This window comes from Gordionus sp. m RMFG-2023, chromosome 5 (assembly GCF_954871325.1).
Source record: "Gordionus sp. m RMFG-2023 chromosome 5, tfGorSpeb1-WG-v2, whole genome shotgun sequence".
NCBI lineage: Eukaryota > Metazoa > Nematomorpha > Gordioida > Chordodea > Parachordodidae > Gordionus > Gordionus sp. m RMFG-2023.
Window position 1 is genome coordinate 6,872,166 of NC_088779.1, and position 27,173 is coordinate 6,899,338.

A 27,173-nucleotide genomic window follows, 5' to 3' on the forward strand; every position below is an offset into this window, starting at 1 on the left:
TGTTGCAGTTAGCTTATATCATAAAATTTGTTTGATTTTATTGTAGCATTTAAAATACTTTGACAAGTATTACCTACCTTTCAGTATTCCATTTTGACCACTTATAACTCAATGTGAAAAAAGGGCCTCATTATATTCTTTTTATATTTTGACACGTTAATTCTCATTATTTATATGTTGCACTCTCAAGTATTAAAAACGAGAAATATTAAAGGTGAGCTATAGCACGTCGCAAAAAATATTCTGAAGAAAATGCTTTTCATAATTTTTTGATGATAATTAATTCAGTATTGAGTAGCACACTACATTTTAAAAAAAATAATCTTTGCTATCCTGCGCTTTATTTTTATTTGAAAATTAGATTTTCGCTATTTTAAATAATAGATTTGTAATTTAATAATATAATTTTTTTTTGATCGAAAAAATTAAAATATGGGGATATATAGTTTGGCGATGATAAGGATACTGTAGGAGAATCAAATGATCTTGTATATATGTAATATTGCTCAGTAAGATTGTTACTTAAAGTAGCGGTAAGTCTTAACAAAACTTTACAAATCATTTATTAAATTGAAATATATCCCTTTTTAGAAAGAATATTAAATTTAATTTTAATAATACTTTTTATATTGAAGGTGCAACTAATTGTTGTTATTTAAGGCTACAAAATTCGGTATTTAATAACTTTAATGTTGGTAAGCTTGTGGCTGATATAGTTAAACATTGATATTAATATTAGCTTTTTATATGAAGCATTTTTTTAATTTATGAAGCATTTTTATATTTACTATATGTAGTTTCATTATGATAATTTATATATAAAATTATAATATAATATTATTTTAGGATATATATTTTAATAATATAAAATAAGTAGAAGTAAAAATATAAATCGCGAAAATATCATTTATTGTTATTTAACAAAATATGATATAAATTAGAATTAAATAAATTTTACTATTGCAACAATTAAGAAAATAAGTCATTTTTAGAGTAACATTAAAAAAATTGATAAAATAATCTCTAAATCATAAAAATGATAAGAGTGCTTATTATAAGGAGTATATAGAAAAATAAGAGCTTAGAACAATTAAGATGCCTATTTTCATTTTGTATACTTTAGTAACTTAAATAATTATATGCAAAATGATTTATATTAAATATTAATGAAATGACTCCACTCTTTTAATTAAATTCAGCAACCTCTTTTTGTTTTTAGAATTAATCCTATCTGCTCAATAAAAACCTCTCACTGCACGTTATAAATTTAGAATTTGGAATTTTTATATTATATTGTTTTACTCAAAAATATGTTTTTATTCTTTCATTAAAGCTATTAAACCGGGTATGGTGTAGTCTTGTACCAATTTAACATTCATTCTCATATTAATAACGTGAGAAATGGCCGGAACTCTTATATTTGATGAATATGGTAGACCCATGTTTTTGTTTAGTAATCAACAAAAAGAAAAAAGATTGACTGGAATTGAAGCTCATAAAGTATAATATTTCTATAATAGCCGAAAGTATATTTTTCAATTTTAAACAGTCGCATATCTTAGCTGGGAAAACATTAGCCAATACATTGAAAACTTCTCTGGGTCCTAAAGGATTAGACAAAATGCTTGTTTCTTCAGATGGAGAGGTCACTATAACGAATGACGGAGCAACTATTTTGAAGAATATGGATGTTGAAAATCAAATTGCAAAATTAATTGTTCAATTATCACAGTCACAAGATGATGAAATTGGAGATGGAACAACAAGTGTTGTCGGTATACATCTAGTTTTAAATAATTTATTGTTTATTTTAAATAAATAGTTCTGGCTGGAGCATTATTAGAAAATGCTGAGGCTCTTCTTGATTGTGGAATTCACCCAATAAGAATAGCAGATGGTTATGAACTAGCAGCCAAAATAGCCGTTGATTATTTAGATCAAATATCAGAAAGATTTCCAGTTAGTAAAGATAATTTAGAACCTCTTATCCAAGTTGCTATGACTACCTTGAGCTCTAAAATGTAATCTTATAAAAAAATATTCCTCCAATAATTTTGTTTAGAGTAAATCGTTGCCATAGACAAATGGCAGAAATTGCAGTGAAAGCAATATTATCTATAGCAGACTTAGAGAGAAAAGATGTTGATTTTGAATTGATAAAAATTGAAGGTAAAGTTGGAGGTAAATTAGAAGATACTCAACTAATAAAAGGTGTGGTAGTTGATAAAGGCTTTTCTCATCCACAAATGCCTAAGGTAATATGATTGTTGTAATAAATGTATGTTTATTATATTTACTAAGCCTGTTTTAATATGAATTGAATTTTATTCTATTTATTGAATAATTTACTTTAATTATACAAATCAAAAATGAATTGTATATTTTATTACTCATAACAAATATGAATATTAATTTATATGACACGTTCAAAAGTATTGAATAATTTGATTTATATTCTTTGATTAGGCTTAATATTTACCAGAGACCTGCAGGCCCAGCCCTATACCTGGCCCGGGCCGTATTTTAAATTTTTTAAATATACCCAGGCTGGGCCGGGCCTAAAAAATTTTTTTTTAAATATATCCGGGCCGGGCTTAAAAATTTTTTTTTAAATATATCCGGGCCGGGCCTAAGATTGTTAATCCCGGGCTGGGCCTTAATATGTTTTTATAAAAATTTTTACATTATGAGTTAATGGTTATAAGATTATATTATAGTTATGATTAATATAATATTGGGTGATGGTTAACACACCTAACACCCACAGATCGATCTAATTATTAATTTCCTGCAAATTTATACAAAGTATTAATATATTTTTTTATAATTCATATCTAAATTTTTACAACATATTTTACCAAAACAATCAAATAAAGGAATATCTTAAATAAGCCCCAATATTCAAGTATTAATAATATATATCTTTTATAATTCATATCTAAATTTTTTGAATATTTACCAAAACAATCAAATAAAGGAATATCATGGCACAAAATACTAATGATATAATTAATAAAATTAAAAATAATATTTATTCTTTTAGAAATACAAATAATAATTTAAAATCTGAAATATGGGCTAAATTTAACATCATCATAGATGAAAATAAAAAAAACATTGGCTACGTACAATGTAAGAATTGTTCAAGTATATAATCTTATAATTATAAACATGGTACATCACATCTAAAAAGACATAAATGTGATGGTAAATCCATGAAAATTAATAATTTTTTTTACACCTGAAAAACCAACCTATAAATGTAATATAAAATATTTAAAAATTATAAAATAAATTATATTAATATTGTGCAATTAGATTATATTTTCAAAATACTATTTATTATACATGCATTTTTTTAAATAGCGATTTATTTTTATTTTATAAATTAAATAGTAAATTAAATACAATATATTATATTCTCAAAATATTTTCCATTTTTATAAATTTTTTTTTTATTACTTATAATTTATTTAAATTACAATAATTAAATTACAATGACATATTATATACAATATATTTTATTAATCAGTTAGAATATCATATAATAGAACATTTAAGATATTAGTAATTTATGTAATACTAAATATAAAAATAAAATCATAAATTCAATATTAATTAATGAATAAAATTTAGATATAAATTGTAAGTAATTAGGGGGTATCAGTCATTGAGAATATGAAGCTGAGGTAATTGGATTTTATTATATTGAGGGCTAATCTTTGGCGTAGGTAGTAACCCTCGTTGGGATCTTCGGTCCTAGTAGAGATCCGTTTTCCCAGCTATTTAAAGAAGGCAAGGGCGTGAGAGCCGAACGATGTTAGAGTCGTGGCGATTAGTGGTAGGAATGTGTAATTGGCCGGAAGCGATGGCGAATATTTAGCGAGTTTATTCGTCTCGGCGTCTACTAGAGCATCTCTATTTATATTGGAAGGGGCAAGGGGATCGATGCATGAGAAATCCCAGGTTAGAAATTTCCCCCTCTTCCAAGGGATCATGGTAGAGCCATCGGGACGCTTACCATCAGAATTGTAGAGTCCAGTGGGTTCTAGGGTTGATGGGATACCGGCAGATTTTAGGGCCCTGGCAATAGTATCATTGCATTTTGAATGTCTAATGAATCTGCCTCTACAGCGCTTGCAGTGTAAAGAGTGACGGCCTTTGGAGTTGACTGGCGTTTGACAAAGGATGCAGTGATAGGGTATTACCTTATCACAATCAAGTCTTAGACCGATGGCGTGACGTAGCTCATCATTGCTTAGGAGCTGGTCAAGGTTTCGCGATGGAAAAGCTTCGAGAAATTCATACCCGCTGTCTGCGGAAATGGAGAAGAGTAGAGAATGGTCCTCGGGTTGGCTCCTCGATTTAAGGTATGCAACGGAGTTGCTAACTAGAGGCTTATCCCAGTCCTTCTGCAGTGTCGATGAGGGAGGATCGACTAATGAAAGAGATTTCCATAGATCAATTGCCTGGGGAAGTAAAGGGTCAGGATGTTTTGTGAGTGCGTGTATGATGGGCTCGCAGGACAGGCGAGAGGATATGAACGCACTAACAGAGAGTAGGGAAGGCGATCGTATGCCAATGCCGCCGGATTTGGTTGGCAAGGTAGCTTGTAGCCAAGATAGGTCTCCGAATTTGAGATTGAGTATATCCTCTGTAAGGTGTTTAATCTCTAGCTCGTGTGCAGCGAGGTTGACGTCGTATTGGAAGATACGTGACGATCGGAGTGTATATAGAATTTTTGGGATTAGGAGGTAGTTCTTTAATAGAAAGAACGCTTGGTGGGCTGGGAGGCGAGATAGTGTACCGCGCATAAGGGATATCTCTAGTAGAGTGTCGGCGAAGAACTTGACAAAGGACTCGTCTTTACCCACTGGAGATCCGAGATGTGTTAAGAAGTTCAATGGTGTATGATTGAACATAGGATCATAGTTAAGGTCGATGATTCCAAGAGGACAATATTCGCTCTTGTCTTGATTGATTCGCAGTCCCAAACTGCTCTCGCTGGATTTTATTATTTCGACCGCCTTCATAACTTCGCTGGGTGAGCCGCCTAGTATACCATCGTCGATATACCAGTTATGAAGGTTTAGTTTACATTGGTCATTTATGCTTTGTATTAGGCTATTAATGCCCAGACTGAATAAGAAGGAGCCTAGAGGGTCACCTTGTTGTATTCCACTACTAGAAGGAATCAATCTATCTCCAAATTGAAGATGCGATGGACTAGCATAACAATCGAAGATGAATTGCGAGTATTCTGGGTAAAGGGTAAGGATGGGATTAAGAAACGCTGTACGTTTTAGAGAGTTAAAAGCGTTTGAAAAATCTATCTTAATTAGGATATCGTCACTGGGGTCTGTTTGTAGATACATTCTGGTCATGTGTAAGGATACCTCGCATCCCCCTTTTACGTTGACTCCTAATTGATTAGGGCACAGGTGATTAGATACTGTGAACAATATTCTGCTCACTACTAGCTTTGCGGTTAATCGGCGCCAAGTGGTTCCAATAGCGATAGGGCGAATATCTTTATTAGGTTTGTGGAGGGCGATGAGTTTAGCTCCATAAAGGAGTGGAATAATGGCGGGTGGTAAGCCTCCAGCAAGCATACGGTTGATGAGTTGAGTAATTTTTTCCAAAACGTCGCATTGTTGTGTGATGTAAGGTGCGGTTAGATCCTGTAGGAATATTGGGCGAAACCCATCAACCCCCGGTGAAGAATCGCGTTTGAAGGAGAGAATAGCCTTTCTAACCTCGCTTGAGGTAAAAGTGGTTGCAATTAGAGGAGCTTCGGGGTAAGACGGTATTTCGTCCTTAAGATCGTGTGGGTGGTGTTTTAGGAGAAGAGCTTGATAAGTTGTTTGATCGTAGGGAGCTAGCTTATTGTCAGATGTTGCCAGTCGTATGGCGGATTTAACATTCAGGTTATCCAGCTTTTTAGATATAAGCTTGGCCTTGGTGAGTAGGTCATTTTTGTGATTTTTATTTTTATCAGTGTCATCACCTTTAAAAGATGTGGAAAAGTGATTGATGGGTAAGGGGTAGATAGTAGCATCCTTGATTTGCTGTGTCAGAGATTTTTTACTGGCAGGATCAGGAACTTGCAAGGTAGTAAAGGCAAATGACAGGGTGTCTAGCCAGTGTTTTATGGAAGAATAATTATTTATCAAGGAAGTCAAGTTCTTTGAGAGGTGTTTGGCAACTTGAAGTCTTGCTCCCTTAGGTATACGTGAAATCACAAATGGTTTTGGTGTGACTAGAAATATTTCTACATCTGTGGAGTCGGTTGGATTGAAAGTGAGAGCATTTTCGGCGGTTGAGGTGGGGACTATTGGGCTAGTAGGCACATCAGTCAACGTGGGAATGGTAACTATAGGTTGTGCGAGGGCAAGGGCAGAAAAGGCATTTAGGGTTCGAGGGATAGCTGGTGATAAGATGGGAAACCCAGATTGAGGACATTTTATCTTCTGGTTTCGATGAGATGGCAATAGCCCCAATTTGGTTACTTTAACGAGTTTATTACATAAAGGGCAGTTAGATTTGGTAGAAGCTGTGCTGAGGTCTGGTAAGCTCATGAATTAAAATTTTTTTATCAGTTTAAGAGTGAAAATGTTGGATATTATTTTTATCTTCAAATATGGGTTTCTTGTGGGTTGGTATATTAAGGAAGTTTAATGAGTTATTATTTTCTGTTGGCAATTATTTTATTTTTTGTAAAATATTCAGTTTCTCTTTCTGCTTTTATAGCAATATTAGCTTGCTTTAAAGGATTTGAATCAATAGTATATTTAGATAAGAGATTAAATGTCTTATCCTTTTCAAATGTGAATATTGATTGTGTTTTGTGCATTTAAATAAAATGTTTGGATGACAATTTTATATTAGTCAACAGTTTTTGGTATAAATAAGGGTAAATTGTAAAGATTGGTAAGAATGATAGAATTGATAATGTAGAGTGTTTTGTTGGGAATAATATAAAAGAACTTGTTGGTTATTAATTGATGTATAATAATTGAGGATGATTGGTAATCTAAAAGTAAAGGAAATATTAAAGGAAAAAGTATTTACTTAAATTTTTTGTATCATTAATCTACAATTAAATTTTGATATATTGGAATTGTATAGAATTCATTGATGCAAAATTATGAAAGAGGACTGAATATTTTGGATGATAAAATCATTTTTATGTCAGGTTGTGGTATTGGCAGTGGTTGTAGTGTTGGCAGTGGTTGTAGTGTTGGCAGTGGTTGTGGTGTTGGCAGTGGTTATAGTGTTGGCAGTGATTGTAGTGTTGGCAGTGGTTGTAGTGTTGGCAGTAGTTGTAGTTTTATTGTTAGATTAATCAGGCGTAGCTTTTATGATTTTTCTAAGCTTGCAATTTGTTTATTTTGAAATTGGATATCTTGCTGAGATCCACTTATTAAATTGTTAACATATTGCTGGATTTAATTTTATAAGGTTGGGTGGCAACATGATGATACAAAGGATATTGATTGTGTTTTGTACATTTAAATAAAATGTTTGGATGACAATTTTATATTAGTCAACAGTTTTTGGTATAAATAAGGGTAAATTGTAAAGATTGGTAAGAATGATAGAATTGATAATGTAGAGTGTTTTGTTGGGAATAATATAAAAGAATTAAATTTTTTGTATCATTAATCTACAATTAAATTTTGATATATTGGAATTGTATAGAATTCATTGATGCAAAATTATGAAAGAGGACTGAATATTTTGGATGATAAAATCATTTTTATGTCAGGTTGTGGTATTGGCAGTGGTTGTAGTGTTGGCGTGGTTGGTGTTGGCAGTGGTTGTAGTGTTGGCAGTGGTTGTGTAGTGTTGGCAGTGGTTGTTGTGTTGGCAGTGGTTATAGTGTTGGCAGTGATTGTAGTGTTGGCAGTGGTTGTAGTGTTGGCAGTAGTTGTAGTTTTATCGTTAGATTAATCAGGCGTAGCTTACTATGTACTTTTAGGATTTTATGTGCTTTTCTCTTCTCAGATGTGAAAATGGATTATGCTTATCCAAATCTTCCTCTTCCCCAATTTTAAGCAAGGTTCACAATAAATATAATCAGGCATTATTGTGCTTTTCTTATTTTCATTCTTCAAAATAAGATTTCCAAAGTAACTCCATACATAACTTGATTTATGATTAGTAGAGAGAGTTATTATTTCATAATTAAATATAGAGTAGTTTAAAACATGCAAGTCCATAAAAATATATGTATTGTTTGTAGAAATGAAATGATGTAGGAATGAATGTAAATGATTCGCCATCGCTTCCGGCCAATTACACATTCCTACCACTAATCGCCACGACTCTAACATCGTTCGGCTCTCACGCCCTTGCCTTCTTTAAAGAGCTGGGGAAACGGATCTCTACTAGGACCGAAGATCCCAACGAGGGTTACTACCTACGCCAAAGATTAGCCCTCAATATAATAAAATCCAATTACCTCAGCTTCATATTCTCAATGACTGATACCCCCTAATTACTTACAATTTATATCTAAATTTTATTCATTTTTATAAATTAAATATTAGTTTTATTTTTTTTAAATGCAATATAAAATATAGTATATGCTCAAAATATTATTACCATTTTTATGAATATTAGTTTTATTTTTATAAATGCAAAAAATATAGTATATGCTCAAAATATCCATTTTTATAAATAACAGTTTTATAATTTTTATAAATTCAATATAATATTCTCAAAATATTAGCTTTTTTCATGTATTTTTTAAATAATAAGCGATAATACTCGCTGAAAAATATGGTAAAATACCTCATGGGTGAATTTTTGTATATACCAGGTCGAATATAATTTTAAAAAATTCCGAGCCGGGCCTGAAATTTTTTTTAAAAAATATCCGGGCCAGGCCTTAAATTTTTAAATCCGGGTTGGGCCGTAAAAAATTTTTACAATATAATTTATTTAATAAATAATTAAAAGAACTAAAATTATTTGTTGTAATGTTTAAATTTTACACTATTTTTTGTTAAATTATCTGCAAGAAAAAAAAGATTTTAAAATATCTAACAAATTACATTCAACTAGTGTTGTTAAGTAACTCAATTTAGCCATTTTTTAAAAGCAGTTTTAGCCATTATAAATTACTCAAGGTTATTTATTTTGTAGATGCTTACATAGTATTTTGGCAAAATTATTTAGTCCTTTTTAAAAATTGGCAAATTGTAGCTGTTTAACAACATGTTCACCCATAAACATAGCAAATATTTTATATTAACTTAAAGAATGAAAAAAAAATACACTTAATCATTTATTAATGTTAATTGGGGTAATATAAAATATTGATAGTTTTAGATGGTAAAAATTTGATACAAATATTGAATTGGTTTTTTTAGTAATATATGAAAATATCGGATTGTTGAAAAATTTGTGAATTGGCACATCCCTTAACACAAATTTTAGCCATGAAAAGACCCTTTCTACAGAAACTTGTGTTGAGGGAACCACCAGTATTATAAGAGCAAGATTATATAATTCTGGATATTCAAAAATTTTTGATTCCTAAATATAAACTGAACTGGTTTAACCTTTTTTTATAAAGGTTCTTTTTACTCCTTCAAAAAATAATTATATCGGTTCAGTTATGGTTCGGATATTTAAAACGGTTTATAATGGTTTAGCGGTTCATTACGGTTCACTTCGGGTCTTGCATTTTTTATTATATAATAATATTATTTGAACACATTTGTAATATACAAATAATTTAATATATGTATTTATTAATTAAAATATTGGTATTTATTTTTGCCTATTTATCATTTTTAAAGAGTGTGAAAAATGCTAAAATTGCAATTCTAACGTGCCCATTTGAACCTCCAAAGCCCAAAACTAAACACAAGTTGGATATTAGTTCTGTAGAAGATTACAAAAACTTGAGAGATTATGAATGGCAAAAATTTGAAGAGATGATTCAAAAAGTAATAGATTATGTCATAATATAAATTATTTTAACATAAAAAACATAGGTCAAGATAACTGGGGCAAATATAGCCTTGTGCCAATGGGGTTTTGATGATGAAGCAAATCATCTGTTACTTAAAAATAATTTGCCTGCTGTGCGTTGGGTTGGTGGCCCTGAAATTGAAGTTATTTTAGTTGTTTACAATTTCTCTAGGAAAGAAATAATTTTTTAAAAATATATTTTAGATATGCAAATGTAAAATAATAATATATAGATACTTTTTACCAAGGAAAAAATGATATTTGAATGAATTTAAATTAATGTATTATATTTTTATAAGTAATGTATTATAAACTGAAATTTTTTTGAAGAAAGGAAATGATACCATGTTTTTTTAAAGGAGAAATGTGCTAGCCTTTTTAAAATTAAGGAAAAATGTGTTACATTTTTTTAAACAACTGATAGTCATTTTTTAAACTTTTCTATAATGTATTAAATTGCTTTTTTAACTTTTCTATAGTGTATTAAATTGCAACTACTGTTGTTAAATTACTCGATTTTTAGAAAGGGTTAACTCAATATTTAATCCAGTAATATCACACAAACCTGAAGATTTTGCTTAAAGATGGTAAACCTTAAAATTTGCGGTTGCCAAATCTGTCAAATTCAATCAATTGATGAGATATCTGAGAAAAATAACAAATATTGAAAAAAAAGAAAAAACGATATAAATAAATGTGATCACAATGCTGCTTATTTATTGGGTCCACAATATCAAGGGGAGAATATTATTAGTAGTGAATTTAATGAAGTATATGATATAATACAAGAATTAGTCATTGTACAAGGTGGTGATAATCAAAATATTTTAAGTGATTTCAAAATTAAAAGCAACAATGATTTTATATTTTTAAAGAAATATTAATTTATTTTGTTTTTTTTAGATATTATTAAAATATAATTGTTATATTATGATAATGAAAAATATAGAGTGGAAAAAAAGAAAAAAAAACATTAATTTTAAATTATTATTAAATTATACTATTACATTTAAATTTGGTTAATTGGAATATACTTAAAAATTAATAAATCACATAATAATCTTAAAAATAACAAAAATTATATTTTAATTGTTGAGAAATAGAAATCTGAAGAAAAAGAATTCTCAATTTCACCCATATCAGGAGATTTAGAGAATAAAACTAGAACTCTTTTTCTATCCAAAACTGGTGCTAATACAAAAAATTATTTTAACAATTAATCCATAAAAGATCTTGATATTTTTTTTAGTTGATAGCAATAGCCACAGGGGGAAGAATAGTGCCCCGTTTTTCCGAATTGACCACCGAAAAGTTGGGCCATGCTGACATTGTGCGAGAATTAAATTTTGGAACTGTCAATGATAGCATGCTAGTTGTAGAAGGCTGCAAAAATTCTAGGGCCGTGACTATTTTGATTCGTGGTGGAAATAAGATGGTAACTTATTATCATATTTATCTTTCACACTTTCTTTTCCTTTCATTCATTTTCATCTTCTTCAAAATATTCCTTCATTAACCAAATTGTTTTATATTAACATTTAGAAAAACCTTATATTGTTAATTACATGTTAAAAAGGGATATAAATTTGATAAAATTCAACTAATCCATAACAAATAACTATTACAAATATACTTTTTTTCGAAATTATGAAGGCAAAAACTTAATTATTCCCTTTTCGAACTATTGATACATAGATTGTAGAAGAAGCAAAGAGGAGTTTACATGATGCATTGTGTGTCATACGCAACTTGATCAAAGATGACAGGGTCGTTTATGGGGGTGGTTCAAGCGAAATTGCCTGCAGTCTCTGTGTGCGAAAACATGCTGATAAAGTATACTGAGTTGCCTTTTATATTTGAAATTAAGTGATATTATTATTTTTATTTTATTCCTTGAATTCCAATGCCCATCACCCAACAAAAAATCTATACGCTTATTATAAAGTCCTCTAATAGACAATAACATTAAATTTTAAAAGTTGGGAGGGAGAGTTGTCCTCATATAAATACCACAAGCATGCCTATCAAAAATTTGAATTTTCGAAAAAATGAGCATTAGTTTAAACCAAAGACCATAATAATTATAATTAGATCTGTGTGCTGACGAAGTTATTGGTGGTTGGCTCGAATTTCAAAAATCTAATGGGTGGCCAGTAGCGCACCTATTTTTAGCAATCGCATTGGCGATGTAAATTGGTGTTATAAATTTTTTATGACGTATATTTTTTTAATTGCTAACTAATTTTTAAGAAAAATTAAATTATACACTATAGATATCTCGGTATATTTTTAGATCCTTATTGAAAAACTCGTAAATTCAAAATTAATTTTATAATTATCATATAAAAATAAAATTGTTTAAATTTTCTGGACATATTAATAATCTTATTGAATTCAACATTAACCTATCAGTAGAGAAAACTTTTTCATGCTAGTTGCTGGGACATAATATTTTTTTTAGCTAATATAGATAAACTAGGGAGTGGGTAATATTCCATACCAAATCGATAACTTTTCGGCCCGACCTTTTTAATTTCGATAAAATTTTTTAAGCTGAGAGAATATCATTTGAAAGCATCAAATCCAAAATTTTAGCCTCCTAGTACTCATAGTTCCAGAGATATCAATGGTCAAAAGTGCCAAGCCTTTTTTCAAAAAATAAAAAATAATGATTTTAAAAATATAAATTATATGTCATTTTGTAACTCTATTAAAGGCCTTTTATTAATTATTAAGGATTTTTTTGAAATAATATTGTTGCGGTTTTTATTTACGTTATAAATTTTAAACATAAAAATTCTAGGTGTTTCGCTTTCCAAATTTTTTTGAATTTAATATTTTCTTATTCTCTAACCTTATATCTATTCATAAAATGGCTGTCCCAAGTTTAAATTTTTTTATGAATAAATATAAAGTTAGAAAATATGAATATTAAATTCAAAAAAAATTGGAAAGCGAGAAACACCTGGAATTTTTATGTTTAAAATATAACGTAAATAAAAACCTCAACAATATTATTTCAAAAAAATCCTTAATATTTAATAAAAGGCCTTTAATAGAGTTATAAAATGACATATTATATAATGAAAGTAAAGAATCCATAAGATCTACACCTCCCATTGATTTATTACAAACTTTAACAATGTTTGGACATTTTATCATTATTTTATCCTTTTTTTTCTATCATATCTTTCGCAATCGATAAGAGGATGTGCACCTACAAAAGTGCTCAATAGGTCACAGCACGATTGTCGTGCCACTTCACTGAATTTAACTCAACCCCGTTTATTATTGTTTTTTTTTAAACAAAAAATCCTCGCCCTTTTTTTCAACTCCTTATCTGTTGGGAAGTTGATATTTGGTAGTCGATTACCTCTGACCGTGGCCGCGCAAAATATCCCTCTTTGAGCGAGTACGACTTGCAAATTTGGTGAACAAAACCAGTTATCAAAAAATAATTTATAATTAATTTGCTGTGGTATATAAGAAATTAAACGTAGCACAGCATTGCCACTTGCTCCAACAACAGGCAATCCTTCCGCTGGTAGTATTTTCCCAGAGTATACTTCAAAATTATGGAGAAGGCCATCATCTCCGCATAGTAGGAAGACTTTATAGCCCCATTTTTTGGGCTTTTGGGGGTTATATTGCTTTAATCTGCTCATCCCTTTGTATGGAATTATTTGCTCATCTACGAAAATATTTTCCCCTATCGATAAAGATTTTAGTATATTATTGGTTATAGTTATCAAGGGTCTAATTTTATGAAGTGGGTCATGGCCCTCACTTCCAAGTGGAATAAATTTGTCATTATCATTTATATGAATGAATGATTTGATTTGTTCCCAGCAATTTAGGGTCATGACATCAGCCACCTTGGCCTGTCTTGTATTGGTGGCCCAGTAGAGACGTGCTCTGGGAAGTAAAATAATTGACATGTAAAAAATAATTCCTATAAATTTTTCTAATTCATCTATCGATAAATTCAAAGGTTTGTTGGAATTGCATTGAATTGCATATTTGATTCGTAAACAATTAGAGGTAATAAATCAGTGAGATATGTATTATAATAATCCATTGGTTTTTTTACTTTATCAACCGTTGGGTTTTCTCCTTTCCACTTTGGAATAACTAACGGTAAATTAGTTAAAACCCTGTATTGCATACTGTGTATCTCAAGCCACATACCACAAATTATATAATAAATATTTTATAAATAAATTTTAAATCAATTGCATGGTGTGTATTTGAAGCCATATTCTATATCTTCGATTGGAATTTTAATTTGGGCCACGTGATCTATTATTTATTTTTAATTTCGCATTTTATTAAACCCTATTTTTAAAAATGGCTATTTTTTTATAAAATTTTTCTTCTCAATTTTCTACACATCGTAAAAGGATAAATAATATATTTGACAAATTTCAAAACATTAAAATTAGATAAATAAAAGGTAAAAATTAATGTTTATGAAATTATTTTATATATATTTATTATTTTTGATAATTATATTTTGTAATAATCATACGTTGCTTTAAAGACACATTATGCAAATAAGGTATTTTATTTGAGTTTTATATTTTTAGAATTATGAATTGTGGTACCATACCTAATGATAGTGAAGATTCAAATTTAAGTGAATCGTCTGATGAGGAGTTTCTGTCAACCCAAAATAATGATTTAGGTATATTTAAAATGTATGCTCTTATATAATCTATAAATATCTAGATTTCAATGAGAGTGATGAATCGGAAGAGGATGAAAATATAAATAATGAAAAAGGAATCGTGAGAAAAATGATTTGGAAAAATTGCTTAACTAATTTACCATTAGTTATTCCAAAGTGGAAAGGAGAAAACCCAACGGTTGATAAAGTAAAAAAACCAATGGATTATTATAATACATATCTCAATGATTTATTACCTCTAATTGTTTACGAATCAAATTTATATGCAATTCAATATAATTCCAACAAACCTTTGAATTTATCGATAGATGAATTAGAAAAATTTATAGGAATTATTTTTTACATGTCAATTATTAAACTTCCCAGAGCACGTCTCTACTGGGCCACCAATACAAGACAGGCCAAGGTGGCTGATGTCATGACCCTAAATCGCTGGGAACAAATCAAATCATTCATTCATATAAATGATAATGACAAATTTATTCCACTTGGAAGTGAGGGCCATGACCCACTTCATAAAATTAGACCCTTGATAACTATAACCAATAATATACTAAAATCTTTATCGATAGGGGAAAATATTTGCGTAGATGAGCTAATAATTCCATACAAAGGGATGAGCAGATTAAAGCAATATAACCCCCAAAAGCCCAAAAAATGGGGCTATAAAGTCTTTCTACTATGCGGAGATGATGGCCTTCTCCATAATTTTGAAGTATACTCTGGGAAAATACTACCAGCGGAAGGATTGCCTGATGTTGGAGCAAGTGGCAATGCTGTGCTACGTTTAATTTCTTATATACCACAGCAAATTAATTATAAATTATTTTTTGATAACTGGTTTTGTTCACCAAATTTGCAAGTCGTACTCGCTCAAAGAGGGATATTTTGCGCGGCCACGGTCAGAGGTAATCGACTACCAAATATCAACTTCCCAACAGATAAGGAGTTGAAAAAAAAGGGCGAGGATTTTTTGTTTCAAAAAAAACAATAATAAACGGGGTTGAATTAAATTCAGTGAAGTGGCACGACAATCGTGCTGTGACCTTATTGAGCAAACAATATTCCAAAACGAAAATCAGTTCAAACTGGTTATTGGGAAAAATGTAAAAAAGGACCAGCTCAATATTTACCACTTCAAGAGGTTAGGAAAGACCTCACGGCTCATTGGCCAAAATATAATGATAAGAAGGGTAGATGTAAAATGCCAGGATGCTTATTTATAACAAAAGTATCTTGCAAAAAATGTGGTGTATATTTATGTTTTACGCCCACAAATAATTGTTTTATAGATTTTCATGAAAATTAAAATGTTTAAACCTTTAATATTTGTTATATTTAAATAAAATTTTATATATTTATAGTTTAAAGTACAATAAAAATTATTGTGGAAATAATTGAAATTTGTATCCTTAATTGCATAATGTGTATTTAAATCCACATACCGTTCATCTTCTAAGAAATTTAGAATTTTTTTTAAAAAAGTGAGCCATGAGATTATCAATAGTATCTAGAGAAATAAAAAATCTAGTTTGCCAAAAAAAAATTATTCTAACATAGTACATGCAATACAGGGTTAAGCAATTTTTCCAAATCAATATTTTCATCCTCTTCCGATTCATCACTCTCATTGAAATCTAGATATTTATAGATTATATAAGAGCATACATTTTAAATATACCTAAATCATTATTTTGGGTTGACAGAAACTCCTCATCAGACGATTCACTTAAATTTGAATCTTCACTATCATTAGGTATGGTACCACAATTCATAATTCTAAAAATATAAAACTCAAATAAAATACCTTATTTGCATAATGTGTCTTTAAAGCAACGTATGATTATTACAAAATATAATTATCAAAAATAATAAATATATATAAAATAATTTCATAAACATTAATTTTTACCTTTTATTTATCTAATTTTAATGTTTTGAATTTTGTCAAATATATTATTTATCCTTTTACGATGTGTAGAAAATTGAGAAGAAAAATTTTATAAAAAAATAGCCATTTTTAAAAATAGGGTTTATTAAAATGCGAAATTAAAAATTAATAATTGATCACGTGGCCCAAATTAAAATTCCAATCGAAGATATAGAATATGGCTTCAAATACACACCATGCAATTGATTTAAAATTTATTTATAAAATATTTATTATATAATTTGTGGTATGTGGCTTGAGATACACAGTATGCAATACAGGGTTAAAATCATTATTTTTTATTTTTTGAAAAAAGGTCATTTTTGGCACTTTTGACCATTGATATCTCTGGAACTATGAGTACTAGGAAGCTAAAATTTTGGATTCGATGCTTTCAAATGATATTCTCTCAACATACAAAATTTTATCGAAATTAAAAAGGTTGGGCCGAAAAGTTATCGATTTGGTATGGAATTACCCGAGTTTGATCCTCTTTTCTCTCCAGAAATTCGAATCCATATTTTGTAAATGGTTTTCCAAGAAGAATTTGATATTCTTATTTTAAATAATCTAAAGCGGAATTATTATTTGTACTTGCTGAATGTTTAGATGCTAATTTTGTCAAATAATTTGAATTTAATATTTCCTCTTGATTCTCATTCACTATATACTACTCCTCTGATATCATCATACTTGTTTTATGATAAATTTTCATACCGAGTATTTTTGTTCTATTATTTATTCAATTTTTAATTTTTAAAATCTTGGGTCTAGAAGAGAAGCCAAAGATATAGATAGGTAATTTGTCAATAGAAACGCCTTTATTTAAATAATGTTGTTAAACGGCTCGATTTGAGCCGATTTTTAAAAGCGGTTAACTCAATATTTTATTCAGAATAATATTACACTGAAGATTTTGGTCATAGATAGTACAACGTTTTGGAAATCCATTAGCGAAATCTCAAAGCTTATAGACAATTTTTTCTAACTAAGATATTGAAATAGCCGTTTTTAAAAATCGTATTGTAATTTTTTTAGCATACTTTTCCTTAAGGGTAATGATTTCTGAGCTAAATAATTTTACTATTCAATTTGTTTCAATTTCGCTTCTAAAAAGTGATGCCAAGTTTAATATAAAACTTTTTATGCATATAGAAATTCAACTGTATCTTTAAATTTTAATCCTAATAGCTCTTTTACTAATAAATCTAATTTATAGTTTAAGATAGTTCTTTTCAAAACGTTATTAATTAAATCTATATTTGCTCCAGATATGCCTTTAGGTATAATTAATAAACTATGAGATCTTGTTGGGACATTTAATTTTCCAATTTAAAACCGATATGAGTATAGATCAGTAATATCAATATCTGATGTTAAAACTATTGTACTTAGGCATTATCTTTGATCTGCCTTTAACTCAAATTCAATCTGCAGTTTTGTATTTTAGAGCAATAATAATTTATCTTATTCTTAAGATTTTCAACAAAAGGTATTTAATATTATCCATTCAGATCATATAAAGTATGACCCAAACATAAATGGTGTTCATATTAATCAAACACCATGGTCTCCATTTTAAAAATATGTAAATTATGGTAACTTATAGAATTTTTGATTGTTTGGATTATAAAATGATGTTAAAATAAGAATTTATCAAAATTCTGATTGACATAAAAAATTTACAACAGTGATGTTGACCGAGTATTACAAAATGCATAAAATAAGGAAATCATTTTTAAAAAAATCAACAGTGCGATGGATTTTCATAAACAGCGGCGTTTTCGGCACAAAATCTCAGCCAACTGGCACACGGGCCTAAATATAAATTTAAAAAATTGTTGCATAAACATCACAAGATGTTAATCTTGAAGAAAAATTGCGATTTTTAAAATATTATAAATTTTCATATTTCTAAAGTAGATTCATTATTAAATAGTATATTTAATAATAAGAGTATTGCACACATAATTAATATTATATTTAATTTAAATATATATTTTTAATAGTAATTAATGCCAAAATTTTCTATTCCCAAAGGTGTCTACTATTGAACAATACGCCATGAAATCGTTTGCGGATGCTCTGGAAAGTATTCCCGATGCGTTAGCAGAAAATTCTGGATTATCTGCTTTACAGACTGTGGAAGAAATCAAGGCTCTTCAGGTGCGTCACTCGAATACTACCTTAGGAATTGACTGCTCTGGCAACCAAAATTATGGTAAAGTATTATTTCTCCTCACTGAGATTTACAAAATATTCCTTAGTCATATATTTGTAATATGAGGATTTTCTGGGTTTTTAGGAATTTGGAGAAATAAAAATGCGTTAATTACTACGCATTAGGACTAAGATATAATTCTAAATTTTCCTGAAAGGAGCAAATACCTAAATTAAACACAAAAATAGAATGCTTGGCCTAAAGTTAAGATTTTTATATCAAATATCTTGGCCTTGAAAAAAACATGTGTAAAAGAAAAAGCTACTTATTTTTTTATATGAGTAAAAATGGCTAACCAAATATTTTTGCCAGAAAATATTATGCAAGTCTGGAGATGGCAGAGAGGTTTATACATTAACGAAATCTCGAGGTTTGCATAATATTATTTTGGTAAAATCGGCTAATCCGTACTGTTTAATAACATTAGATTTGGCTACATCTAATATCAATATTTAGAAAATAATAATATTTGAATAAATATTTTACAAGATGATATTGCATATCTTTTTTAGATATGAAAACATGTAACGTCATCGAAACCTTGATTGGCAAACGGCAGCAGATTTTGTTGGCTACTCAAATGGTCAAAATGATCCTTAAAATTGACGATATTCGCACGAATGATGCAAGAATGTAGAAACTAGACATTTATTCATATTTTTCCATTTAAAAGCTTTTATTTGTATATTTGTACTCTTTTTACTGCCGATACACGTTATTTGTTTATTCATCTTGCAAAATGAATAAAATATTTTGTTGATGCTAATTGTTATTTTCTTAAATTTTATTATTTTTAATGGATGGTAGATCGGGTGCCGACTTTTTTCTGCTAGGGCGTTTTTTTAAAGTGATTGGCTGATAGAGGCCTATCGAATTCCACACTACTAAAAAAAATTGGTGGCAACCTAATATTATCTTTATTAATTTATTTGAAACAACTTTTTGAATTGAAAAGAAGTCTTTGGGTATAGTCCGTTTTTCAAAAAGAATGTTTATATGTTGTATATTTATATGGGTTCTAATATTCCATTTTTAAAAGATAAGTATTTATTTATTGTTTTTTATATAATATAAAATTAAATGTATAAACATTTGAACTATCCTCTTTATTTTAGGCTGTGTCCAAAGTATAAAAAAATTTAATCGCGCAATTTGCGCAAATCTAGCGAAAAAAAAAATTTTTAATGGAAAATTAAAATTTTGGCCTAAATCATTTTTTGGTATTTATAGAAATTTGAAAAAATCATTTAGGTCAACATTTTAATTTTCCATTAAAAATGGCTTATATTTTTTTTTCCGCTAGATTTGTGCAAATTGCGCGATTAAATTTTTTTGATACTTTGGACACAGCCTTAAGCAAGGTTTTAACACTTTCCTTATCAGCGGTACGATTATGCCAGGCCACACGTGTTCTCCTTAGGATGGCTATAGATTAATATGATGAATGAATTATTAATATCAATAAGTTACCGAATGTTTAATAAAAATGATCGATAGTTAGTTATCTTATTTCTTAAAAAAAAATAGGAAATTGATATATATATATTTTTTATGCTAAAATTTAAAAAATTAATGCTCTAATAAGAGCTTTTAAATTTATATATACAATAAAATATCTTAGATTCTTCAGTAAATTAAGTTCAATCTGCCGACTAATTATCAATGATATAATTACTAAACTTAGATATAGTTTTATTGCAGAGTGTATAATTTTTTTAGACCATATCAATATATAAAAAATTCGATTTTAGCATATTCATAATTGTAGGCCCATGAAGTTGATAAAACGACTTGAAGCAAACCTTATGCCAATATTTAGTGCATAATTTATGCCTAAATGATCTTTAAACCAGACTTTAGAGAATCAAAGGTTAATGAGTTACAAGCAAAATATACTACTAGCAAAACAACTTTAAGCATAAATTCCAAAATAGTTCATAATTTGTGCCTTGATTTTCAAACAAGACATTGGAAGAAATACCGTTCTTTAGTTATAAGAAATAAAAAGATTTTAGCACTGTCAAAATATACAAATAGAGCAATTGTTTTCTAATTCGGGCAAATATTTAGTGCCTTAATTGTGCCCTCCATATTCTGAAAACGCATAACATACAGTATAATTTGTGCCTTAATGATCCTCAAACCAAACATTGGAAGAATTAACTGTTCGTGAATGTGATGTGAGATTTTGGTATTATGTCAAATTAAAAATATAGCCATCGTTTTCCAATTTAGGTTAGATACCTTAATTGTGCCTCCATATTCTTAAAATGGAATATTAAAAAAGTAACCGGAAGCGAGTTATAGGTTAAATAAGAAAGTGGAAGAATGACTCCAGGCACAAATTATTTATATAGCTAATAATGTCTATTTAAAAAATTTATTAAATATCAATATTTTTATTTCACAATATTGCATATTTTATAAGTTTGCTTGGAAAATACATGATAATAAAGACCCAAACCAACTATTAATATAATTTTTAACGTTGGGTGGGCAGGTGGTAAAATTTTTAGATAGGCAGTCGGGATTATTTTCATGAAAAAACTATGGTAGGACGAATGTGCTAAAATATTTAAGACGAGTAGGCGAGCTTGTTGGCTAAAGCTTGCCAACTAAAGATCTCAATCATGTCCCTTTTTATGATATTTAGATAAACATTTAAAATGATATAACCTATATTTATTTATACTAGATATTAGAGATTTGCAAATCAGGGCCCGGCCTGAGCCCGAATCTATTAAAAAGTAATTTCGGTTCGGGCTGGGTTGGACCTAAAATTGCTAAATATGAGATATCATTATATTTTACCAAATATATTGAGATATTTAAAATTCTTGCAAGATTCAAGGCGCTAATATTTTTTATTTGCAAATTATTTTTTTTACATTAAAAAAAAGGAAATTTTTTTTCCTAATATAAAAATTACAAGGGCGAACAAATATTTTTCATTTCACGGGTCATGCTATTTGGGACAATCAAAATAATTCCGTTCGAGATCAGACCAGACAAATTTTAAAAAAAAATTGAGACCAGTGGCGTAGCTAAGAATTTTCCTATACATACCTTCAGTCCTTTTGCCCCGACTTCGGCCGGGTTTATCTTAAAAAGCATATTTGTTTTTCTTATAATATAAAAGTCCTAGAATTATTGATCATTTTAATTAGTGTTGTTAAACGTATCGATTTGAGCCGAACAACTGCTAACTCAATATTTTAGAAAATTTGCTCAAACCTAGAGATTTCACGAATAATGTCTAAACCTTTGTATCATCCATGAGAAAAATTTTCAGAAGTTATTTTAATTTAGTAGATTTTTCTCAATGACTTTATAATAATACTATCCAGAATAATTTAAATAGTAATATAATATCCTTCCACTCAACGGAAAAATAAAAATATTCATGGTATTTATTTAATATAAAGTCACTTTTGAGTCTTTTGAACATATAATCTAAAAAAAATTTGCTCTGGGGGGGAGGGGTCCAAACCAACCCTTCCCCCCGTATCTACGCCACTGATTGGGACCAGACCGGGCTTGGGAAATTAGGCCCGATGCAGATCACTGTTTGATATAACTGCTTAACAATTATTTGACAACGTAAGTTTTAGTTAATGGTTTCCTTAGAGGGAGCAGTAGATTTTTGTCAATTTTATTCTCTTTTCAATAAATTATATTAAGAAAAAATTCCATTTAAACTAAATTTTAGCTAGAATATCCTTTTTTTAACTAAAGCATTCAAGAAATTTTGAGAAAATGAATTATAATTTTACGAATTCAAAAATTAAATTTTGACTCCTAACCTGATTTCTTAAGGTAATCAGCCTAATTTCATTTTTTTATGAAATTGATAAAATCTATTATTATTTACTACTAATAAAACTATTTGTCATAATTTTCAGGCAACGAGAAAATACCAGTTATAAATAATTATAATAATTGATTTTATGAAACTGATAAAAAATTATTTATAAATTTAAAAAGGTGTTTTTTTACAATAAAAATTTTTTTTTTAAATGTATACCCCGACGTCACTGGGTCTGTAATATTTTACATTATTATTTATATATACACATTGTTCACCTCTCTCACCAAAGATCTCTTTTTTTTTTAAATAATTTGGTTATTTGTATTTTTCTATCTTTATATTTATTTTTTGGGACATTTCTTTTAAGGCTTTTACAAATTCGGAAGAACTGGAGTGTCTATTAGTATCGTACTCTTTTATTTCTTTCCCTTTCAAAATAACTGATCCCTTTTTAATTTTCAAGTAATCGATATCGCAAATTCTTTCGTACGCTTTATTCAATTCGTCGTAACACGTCAGCATTAAATCGGATCGGAGCTCTTTTACAAAATGCCCAACCTTTTCTTGAAATTTTTCGTTGCAGAATTTATATATTTCGTTTCCGGTTATTTTTGGACGATATGTGGTAAAATTAGGTGGTACGATTTCTACATCCAAACGATCGTCGGGTTCGTTATGGTGATCCATATGAATTTCATCATTATTTGCGATTTTTTCTTGACGTACAGTATTCTTGTTAACATAATTTCGTTCATTGCAAATTTTATCGATTTTGTTTGCAGTTAATTTTAGATGATTATTAGATAAATTATTATTCGAAATCATTCCTACACGTAAGCGATCATCAGGTTCATTATGTCGATCCTTAGAAACTTTAGCATTATTTATAATATCTTCGTGTATAATAACATAATTTCTAACTTTGTCTTGACACCCTTCATTGCAAATTTTATCTATTTTATTTGCAGTCTTTAGACTATTATTAGATAATTTATTATTTGAAATCATTCCTACACGGAAGCGATCATCAGGTTCAATATGAGGATCCTTAGAAATTTTAGCATTATTTATGATATCTTCATGTATAATAACAGAATTTCCAACTTTGTCTCGACACCCTTCATTGCAAATTCTATAATTATTAGTTAAATTATTTGATATGATTCCTACGTCTAAATGATTCTCAATTTTCTGGTAGTGGTCCACAGGAATTTGCCGATTATCTATGATTTCTCGATTTGTAAGATTATTATTATTATTATTAATATTATAGGATTTTAAAAATTTTATAAGCTCCGAAAGATGATTTTCAGAGTTAGGGCTTTTCAAATAGGTGTTATATTCAATATTATAAGGGTTTTCTTTTGTTATATTAATATTTTTGTATAGCATATCTTGGTGAAGTGATACTAGATTTTTATCATATTTAGGTGATTGGTGAATAAACTTTTTCTTATCTATTTGTAATTTTCTTTGCCGGGACCTATTCATAAACGATGACTGATCTAAAAAACGATATATTTCATATATTATATAAATTAATATGAAAACCTCTGGCATGATTATGGTTGTCACAAATATGGTTACATTTTAAAAAAGAGTTGTCTTGAATAAAGTTAATTCTGGCCGGACAATTTTCTTTTCTGCGTCGTTTTTCTATAAAAAAAATATATATAAATTTAGTATAATATATTTAAGTCTGGTATAATTTTAAAAGAAAATTCGGGTTAGGTCAGGCTTAAAAATAAAATTATAAAGCTTAGATAAGACTGGTGTAACCTATGCAAAAGTACTCTAGCTAAAAAAAAGGTAATTATCTACTAGTGTATTTTAAAGGGTTTAGGTCATTTAGATAGTAATTAAACATCATTATGGTTATGGTATAAATAAAGGACGGTAAATATATAATCTCATTACGAATTTTAATAATAAGTTTTAGAGGGCTTATCAATGTAGGAGAACATTAACGAAATATATTCTTTGACAGGTATTACCTGTACGATACCACTTAATTTATCAGATTTGATAAGTCAAGTGTTGCATCAAACTAACCGTTGACATGTGACTTAAGGATTTAACTAGATAATGGAAGTCGTATGACAGCGCTTAGCAATTTTTTAACCTGTTTTTGCCTAAGTGAATTTGTTTAGTATGAATTGGGGAAAGAACGCTATTGAAATAGTAATTTTGGGAACCTTCCTGGAACAGTTCCTAAACGTTCTGATAAAATAATATGAGATATTTAATTTTTTTAAAAAAAATTTGGCCGCAATGGGCAAATTTTGAGAGTCATGGTGAAGGTAGACTTCCTTAGGCTGTGATGAGTAATTTTTTCCAAGGGCTTTGATAACATTTACCGTCGATTTCCGTCCCTCTGGTGTTAACGATTATGAGAATGAAAGCAGTTTCATGAGACCAGCGTATTATTTTTACGATTTAAGAATAAAAAGTTAGAGGTTAAACTTAGCTAAAAAATCAAAGTGTTCGGAAAGCTATTTGGCTAGGTGTGAGGAATATGCAACTTGGACGTAAAATAAATCAACATTTTAGAGCAGCTAAAAGGAGGCTGTTGATGGATTGTCACGAAGTTGGTGACTGTGGGATAACTTGCAGTGTACGGGATGATAGGCATTAGATTCTAGGTTCGCTGCAATCAACACAGATGTGAGGTTCAACGGCATTAAAACCTATACTGTATGGATCAATAGTTCACCAGTCATTAAGAGACCCAGATTGGAACTGGAAATGGTTTCTAACTGGAGTTTTAATTTAGTTCTATGTTGTTGGGAGTTTCCTCTAATCACCTATTCGACATGAGGCACTTAACAGGCAATCATAGAAGCATCCCAATATTGAATACTAGTGCTGAACAGCGCAATTGTCCAAGTAAGGGCCAGGAATAAATCAGGATCTATAAAAGAGACAGGGAAGGTTGTAGTGGAAATCGCATTCCGTTGACTTGCTTAGAACCATGGCCAGGAGAAATATGAAAAATTTATTAAATAATTCATTCAGGTTTGTGATATTCCTTTAATTGCCCATTCCGTCTGTCTAATACCTCATTTCGAACAGGCGCATAGAGGAAATGCCTAGCAAAATAAATTTATAGATTTAAACTTCGTAAATGAATGGTTAGACGCCATCCCTAGTCCTAAGCTTGGCATCCTGATGACTGGCGAACATATGCATACCGGTAGCTCTTCGTCTTGGTTGTAACGCAGTTGTATCTTCCATTTGCGTTTATTGCAGGCAACCCATTGAATCGAATGCCTATTTTTTCTCACACTGCAAATTCTTGCAGACGCCACCCCCGCTACAATCCATTAGAACATCTTTTTAGCTGCCCTGAATAACGCTAATATCCTTTCATTTTCTCTTAAACCTAAAATCCTAAGTCCTGATGGCATGTACGGTATTTCATGGCTTAATGACCCCCCGCTAAACTGGGATTACACTTGCATTAACTTTTGCTGCTAAGTCTAACCTACCATATTTCTCCATTGGAAAGGCAGAAATAGTAAAAAAAATAGGCATGCCGGTCTCACATACAATGTATCCATACCCATAGTCACTAACACCTTATGGATGTTCGGAAAAGCACTTAATCTTATAAAAAACCTAGGTAAAAAACAGAGATTCATACAGGTGACCTTATAGAGGGATTCTACCTCCTGCTTCCTTTATATTTTACCATGGAATCCCAAATTTAGATTTTAGCCAAAATATTATTATATACGCCCTGAAGAATTTGCTCATAGATGGTAAAAAGGTTTGGACATCTTTATGCTAAATTTCAAGGCTAATATAAAATTTTTTTAACTAAAATATTAATTGGATACATTTTTAAAATCAACAAATCGGGCTTTAAAACAACTCTAAATACATTCTTCAATTATTTATGCGATTTCCACTTCTTATAAATATAATAAAATTCCAAATTTAAAATTTTTTAAAGATAATATTATAAGAATTTTAAAAAATAACTAATAATCGTTTGAATACCCAGTGTTATGTTGGAAACCCAAACCCGGGGTAATATGGACCAAGGTTGGTTTCGGACCTCTTTTAAAAAATCAGTTTCGATTAAGTCAAAATTTTCTCTAAAATTTGGCAAAACCCAGGTTGGAATATGAATAATAAAATTAACTATACTGAAAACAAAAAAACTGATCTGCAAATTTTAGTAGGCCATTTTTTATAAATTAACCCTATCGCATATTTTATGACCAATTTGATCATACCTTACTTTCTTCCAAGAAGCTGGTCAGCCCAAAAAGAAAAGGTTAAATAGCTTACCTATTAAATATACTACTTTTGCAACATTACACAAGCCTTAAAAATGGGGGGAGGGGGGGTCAATTTCGATAGGATCTCTGGTAACTTGAATTTGCCAGAATTGTATTTCAGCACATGTGTGTGCCTAATCTAAATTGCTGACAAATAGGGTTTTTAATCAATTTTACGAAATTCTATAGACTTTTATATATGAATTAAAGGTTAACACAAAAATTTCATGACAAATGTTACTATATACCAGAGACCT

At 29.5% G+C, this 27,173-nt stretch overlaps 1 protein-coding gene across 1 annotated transcript; it reads left to right on the forward strand.

Annotated features, from left to right (window-relative positions):
- Positions 1-1,380: 1,380 nt before the first annotated feature.
- On the forward strand, positions 1,381-19,529 carry LOC135930535 (T-complex protein 1 subunit epsilon-like). The gene is made up of 10 exons (XM_065467341.1): positions 1,381-1,500; positions 1,550-1,775; positions 1,823-2,021; positions 2,063-2,255; positions 9,810-9,959; positions 10,008-10,127; positions 11,234-11,419; positions 11,680-11,817; positions 18,642-18,822; positions 19,335-19,529. Exons 1-10 carry the CDS (start codon positions 1,402-1,404, stop codon positions 19,457-19,459), a joined length of 1,617 nt encoding a protein of 538 aa, XP_065323413.1. The 5' UTR covers positions 1,381-1,401; the 3' UTR covers positions 19,460-19,529.
- Positions 19,530-27,173: the final 7,644 nt, after the last annotated feature.